This window comes from Populus nigra, chromosome 12, assembly GCF_951802175.1.
Source record: "Populus nigra chromosome 12, ddPopNigr1.1, whole genome shotgun sequence".
In the NCBI taxonomy this organism is placed as follows: Eukaryota; Viridiplantae; Streptophyta; class Magnoliopsida; order Malpighiales; family Salicaceae; genus Populus; species Populus nigra.
The window spans coordinates 6,663,855-6,670,019 of record NC_084863.1 but is presented as its reverse complement, the minus strand read 5'-3'; the positions used below and the strand labels follow the sequence as shown (position 1 = coordinate 6,670,019).

The window sequence follows — 6,165 nt, the reverse complement described above, 5'->3', positions numbered from 1 at the left end:
AACTGTTACGATGAAGGAGAAGAAGATGAAGAAAAAAAATAGGGTTGCTGAAGACGAGTGCGAAGATGTTGAACTGTTTCGGGTAAAGGAAGATGAAATCGATGAAGAGAGGGTGATTTTTGAACAGTTAGGAATCGATGTTATTAGGGACGAAGAAGGATACTGGAAGAGTGGAAGTAAATTAATTTTCAGCGTAAATGGTTGTTGGATCTGTATTTCGGTGTGGGGGGAGAGAGTGAAAATAAACGGTTCAGATTTAATGCAATCAACGGTCTACATAATTTTAGTTTTATATTAACATTTTAATTTTTTTTTCAATTAGCAATGGAAAATCCGTTGCTAAATTCAACGTAAATTTTGCAACAGATTATCCGTTGCTAAAGTCCGTTGCTAATATTAAAAAAATAATATATGTGTAATCCGTTGCAAATCCGTTACTGAATTTAGCAACGGAATTATCCGTTGCTAAATTCAGATGCAAATACCCCTTGTTTTTAGTAGTGTAAATAACTTTAATACCTCCAACTTTGAATTATTTAGTATAAAGACCCGAACTAGATTTTTTTATGAGATCGACTCCTTACTTACTCTATATTATTTTATTTATTTAAGTTAAAATAATTAATTTATATGAATACGAGATCATGACATCGCAACGTTTATCAACCAAGATCTCCATTGACATCCCTGAAGCTTGCAGATGCAGGAGTGTTTGATTACAATATTGGGGTCGGAATTTTTCATGTTTGGTACGGATAAGAATAAAAACACGTGGGTCAATTTTTGCAAGTTAGTGATTAGCGATCAGGTGACGTGGAAGATGACTCTAGTGGACTTGCATGCTTTGTTATTTAGCGCACGAGATCTTCATGTTATTCTGTCTTCGCTTTTCTGTTTTCTTTTTATTTATTTAATATGATAGTTATTTGTTTTAATAATTAAGCAGAGGGAGCCTTGCTAGGGTAGGGTGTCTTGGGATTTCTCGAAGAAAAATCAAGATCAAGTTTTTTGCCAGTTCATAACTGCAACCATTTCTACATGTAAGTTTTTTCAAAAATTACTTGGGAATAATCATGATGTGGAATCACTCTCCTTTGATGAAGTGTTTTTCTTTTTGGTATTCACACATTTTTAATGGAAAAAATCAAGACCACCCAAAAAAGGAAATATTAAAATATTGTTTTATAAATCTTATTCCAAATGAAAATACAGAGGAAAAGGCTCTGGAAAACTGTTTTTACCAATATTGATTTTTTTAAAAAAAAACACTTCAATTTCTGGCTTGTCTTTCTCATTGGTCTCTTCCCATTCGGTTTGATTCTACCCTCTCCCTATCCCTCTTCTTCTTCTTCTTCTTCTTCTCCTTCTTCTCCTCCTCCTCCTCCTCCCTCACCTTCTTCACCGCTTTTGTTTGATCATTATCCATCCATGGAGCTTGAATCTTCCTGGCTCTTGCACACTCTTTATGCCTTTTGTTTCATCCTTGTCTTCATCATCATCGTTTCTCCTCGTTTTGCTCTCTTTCTCTACTTGCTGCTACTAAAGCTGTGGTGCAACTGTGAGATATGTGATGCTTATCTAAACTTGAGCTGGGCCGAAAGTTTTGATAATCTTTGTGATTGGTATGCTCATCTCTTGAAACATTCTCCGACAAAAACTATTCCCATACATGTTCTTGGCAACATCATTACAGCTAATCCAGAAAACATTAAGTATATGCTTAAAACGAGATTTGATAATTACCCCAAAGGGAAGCCTTTCTCTTTGATACTGGGCGACTTTTTGGGTCGAGGCATATTCAACGTTGATGGTGACATGTGGAGGTTCCAGAAGAACATGGCAAGTCTAGAGCTCGACAGGCTCTCAATAAGATCAAATGCTTTTGAGATCGTTCGATGTGAGATTGAGAAACGCCTCCTTCCTCTACTAGTCTCCTTCTCGGGCAAAGAAGATGGGATTTTGGACCTGCAAGATGTTTTCCGAAGATTTTCATTCGATAGCATATGCCAATTTTCATTTGGGCTAGACCCCAAGTGCTTGCAGCTGTCTTTACCCATGTCAGAATTCGCTGTTGCTTTTGACCTAGCTTCCAAATTTTCGGCCGAGAGAGCCATGGCTGTGTCTCCCCTTGTGTGGAAGATCAAGCGGAAGTTGAATATCGGTTCTGAGAAGAAAATGAAAGAGGCTATCAAGATCATCGACATTTTAGCACAAGAGGTAATGAGGCAAAAGCGTGTCAAGGGGTTTTCAACTCATAAAGATCTTCTGTCTCGGTTTATGCGTACTGTAGATGATGAAACATTCTTGAGAGATATTGTCATAAGTTTCCTCTTAGCAGGCCGTGACACTGTTGCTTCAGCTTTAACCAGCTTCTTCTGGTTACTGGCGAAGCACCCAGAAATCGGTTCAGCAATCCAGGTGGAGGCAGATAGAGTTCTAGGTCCGAATCAGGAGCCCAGAAGTTTTGAGGAAATTCAACAGCTTCACTATTTGCAAGCAGCAGTGCACGAGAGTATGAGACTTTACCCTCCTATCCAATTTGATTCAAAGTTTTGTCAGCAAGATGATGTCTTGCCCGATGGGACTTTTGTGAAGAGAGGAACTCGGGTTACATATCATCCCTACGCAATGGGAAGGATGGAAGAGATATGGGGTCCGGATTGCCTAGAATTCAAGCCAGAGAGGTGGTTAAGAGATGGCGTCTTCTTCTCTGAAAACCCTTATAAGTATCCAATATTCCAAGGTGGATTTAGGGTGTGTTTGGGGAAGGAAATGGCCTTGATGGAGATCAAGAGTGTCTGCCTCTCACTGCTCCAACGTTTCCACTTTAAATTAGTGTTTCCATGCCACAGTACCCCACGATTCTCTCCCGGCCTCACCTCTACTTTTAGAGATGGGCTCCTGGTTCTGGTACGAGAAAAGGTAACTTAACCCTCCCATCGCAATTATATGGTGCACGTTGATTAGCAACTATCCAAGGGCGCTATTCGCCAATGGGGGTGAAGGCGTGTATTTCATGCGGATGTGACGTGCAGGTATAATGGCCTACATGTGCTCGAGCACCATAACCAGAATGACTGGTTACTGTCGGCAGAAATAAGAATTTATCTCGTTCCAATCAATGGTCAAGCTTGTTTTATTTCCACTGAAGATGCGTAAATAATGTAGTGTTGTAAGAAGACGTATACATACATACATACATACATACCTGCAGTAGCCTGATCTGCTTATATTTAGGGCACACAAGAAGCTTAAACCTTCCATTAATTATCTGTAAGATTAAGTATGGAAGCATGTAATGTTGATTTCTGGTATCCATTATCACTTGGCTAATTATATTGTATTTCTTAAACTCCTGTGTTAGTGATTCAACGCCTTCGTTTGGGATTAATTCAAGCTAGGGCTCCAGAGTCCCCGCCACATAGAGCATGTAAGCAGCTGCTTTGCCCTTTAATATCCTACGTACGTGTAGCGTTCTGTGACCTCTCCTTGTTGGCGTTGGTCTTATGCGCGCCAAGGCCATCATGTGAGGGGTTGGAGGCTGGTGAAGAGAAGATGGAAAAAATATTTATGATGTTTTGCCTAATTAAACCCTCCTTTAATCACTGTTAATTACTTGGTTTAGTTAACTTAATTTGTTTGCACGATGGAAACCCTATCGAGTGAGTTTACAACTTGAAGGAAGTCTTTTTAATTTTGATCTGGGAATTAATCCACTGCTATATTCTCAATCAAGAGGTTTTTTTTTTTTTTTTTGCGTTCTAAGGATTTTTTTAATAAATTTGAATTTTTTAATACATTTTTTATATTTTTAAATAATTTTGATATATAAATATTAAAAATAAAAATAATACTTATAATTTCATTTTGTATACAACTTCCAAATTAAGTTAAAATTAAAGTACTTCTGGCCCCTGTATTTTTAACTTAAATAATATAATAAAATTAAAAATTCATCTCAGCCAGTTAATTTAATAGTCTTCTTCGTTAAATAAGTCGTCATCATCAACTTTCCTTTTTTATTTTTGTTAATGTCATCACGCACTCTCACCATGCCCCGCCAGTAGTGACAAATTATATATAATTGGCTTTAAAAGGGGCTTTTTGATAAATTTTAAAACTGTGTTTCTTCAATAATTTTTAAAATTAATTTTAATTTTTTTTAATCTTACTCATGTATCCTCACAGCTTTTTAAAGAGTAAAACTAGTATCGTTCGGGATTTGTGGCTGCCTCTCCCGATAAATACCTTTTTTAAAGATCGAACTTGTGTTCTCACCCTTGCAGGGATATAGCAGTGCCTTAACCGCTAGACCAACACTCCATTAGTAATTTTAATTACCTTTAACCCTTCAAAATTCTCAATTAAAATTTTCATATATTTTCAAGGCTTTTCATCCATATATATTTCTATCAAAATATAAGAGCTAAATGCATAATTAATAAAGGTATTATTATATATACCATACATTTATTTTATCCTGTGACAATAATTCTCTTATGGAAATTATGAAGCATTGATCTTGTCATGAAGAACATATCGTAGATTGATCAAGTGAGTAAGCTAGAAAAGAAGCAACCGAGTTTCAAACAAGTAGAGCTACTTATTTATTATTGTTTTTAAGGATTTTAATATTGTTGTTGATGTTAACGTTGTTATGTTCTTCATCATTATTATTATTATGAAAATAATATTTTATTAGGATTTTTATTTCTAGGATAGTACTAGCTAGGGTTTCTTGGTATCTACTTAAATTGATTATAAACACCATATATATATCAGAATAAAACCTGTTTCGATCTTTTGCATATTTAAACCCTCTCCCATAACTTTTATTTCAAATTCTTCAACCTTCTCTCTATAGAGATTTACCCTCTTTTATAAGATTTTTTTATTGCTCGATTTTAGGCTTTAAATATGATTAATATATAATGTTTGATTCACGACGAAGAAGAACTTTAATGTAATGATACCAAAGAAGTATATATAGAAACCATATTATTGATCAAAGTGTAATTCCTGCAATCACACTATTTTTAACACCATTATAATATTATTAAAAAATAATATAAATCATGAAAATTTATTTAAAAACTTAATTTTTTTGGAATAAAGTAATTCTTTAATATGATATCTTAACTTTAATGATTAAATGATCACGAATTAAAATCTTACAATCTCTATTTATTTGATAAAAATTAAATATAAAATAATATAAACTTATGTAAGTTTTAAATTTAAAATACTTTTATTTATAAAAATATATATTAAAAAATAATATAAATTATATTTTTAATCTCACTCGGCATCTTATTTGTAGATAACTGAAGAGCCATCACCGTGGTTCTGTTTACAATAACTTTGGTTGAATTCATCTTTGAACTACTCGTTCAGATTCTGCATCAAGAGCACTAGTTGCTTCATTTAGCAGTAATATCTTTGGAGCCTTTCCTCGTGCTATTGCCACTCGTTGCTTCAGTCCACCTGACAATTGGATCGATGTCTCAGGATTTATGACTTCCATAAGCATTTATGAACTAATTAATGTCTTTACAAATGCAACTAAATCAAATATAAGCTTTAGAAATGCTGACAAGAACTTATTATAGTCTGCTGCTAAGATTTCTGTCTCCGTAGCATTTCCTTCCTTTCCAAATGAAACAACGTTGGCTTGGATGGTGTCATTAAATAGCAAAGGTTCCTGGCTTCTGGATCTTGATTCCATCTTGTGTTATAACCTGAATTAGAATCATAAAATATTTGTCAAGCATATATATAGATCCCAGAAAATCTGGACATCAGGTTTTGTGGGATACTTGAAACTGACATGTTGAAACTCAATTTCTTCTTTAAAATTTTATATTGTTCATCACTAGAGTCTATTTTGTGAGTTTCAGTCCAGAATTGCAAATACAGATCCTTTGCTTTCATGAGATCAGGACAAAGGGAATACTTGTTTGAGACATCCTAAATGATGTCATAGTGAGATCGATTTTAAAATACCTGCGAAACAACAAGGAGGAGATAATTTATAATTCGGAACTTAAGGAATCATTTTACTTCTCGTGTGCTGATCAGTTAGGCGAATGTTTGAACAGAAACTTTTAGAGACTTACAAGGCAGGGAAGAGACTTACGCGAAATACCTCAGAAAAAGCTTTGTCGC

General features: G+C 34.8%; 1 protein-coding gene across 1 annotated transcript; it reads left to right on the top strand.

Annotated features, from left to right (window-relative positions):
• The first annotated feature begins 1,230 nt into the window (after positions 1-1,230).
• Positions 1,231-3,352, top strand: LOC133669665 (cytochrome P450 94C1-like). The gene has a single exon (XM_062089890.1). The coding sequence runs from the start codon at positions 1,429-1,431 to the stop codon at positions 2,929-2,931; it is 1,503 nt and encodes a 500-aa protein (XP_061945874.1). The 5' UTR covers positions 1,231-1,428; the 3' UTR covers positions 2,932-3,352.
• Positions 3,353-6,165: the final 2,813 nt, after the last annotated feature.

Coding starts and splice junctions, on each gene's coding strand:
- LOC133669665 (XM_062089890.1), top strand. CDS start 1,429: ATGGAGCTTGAATCTTCCTGGCTCTTGCACACTCTTTATGCCTTTTGT.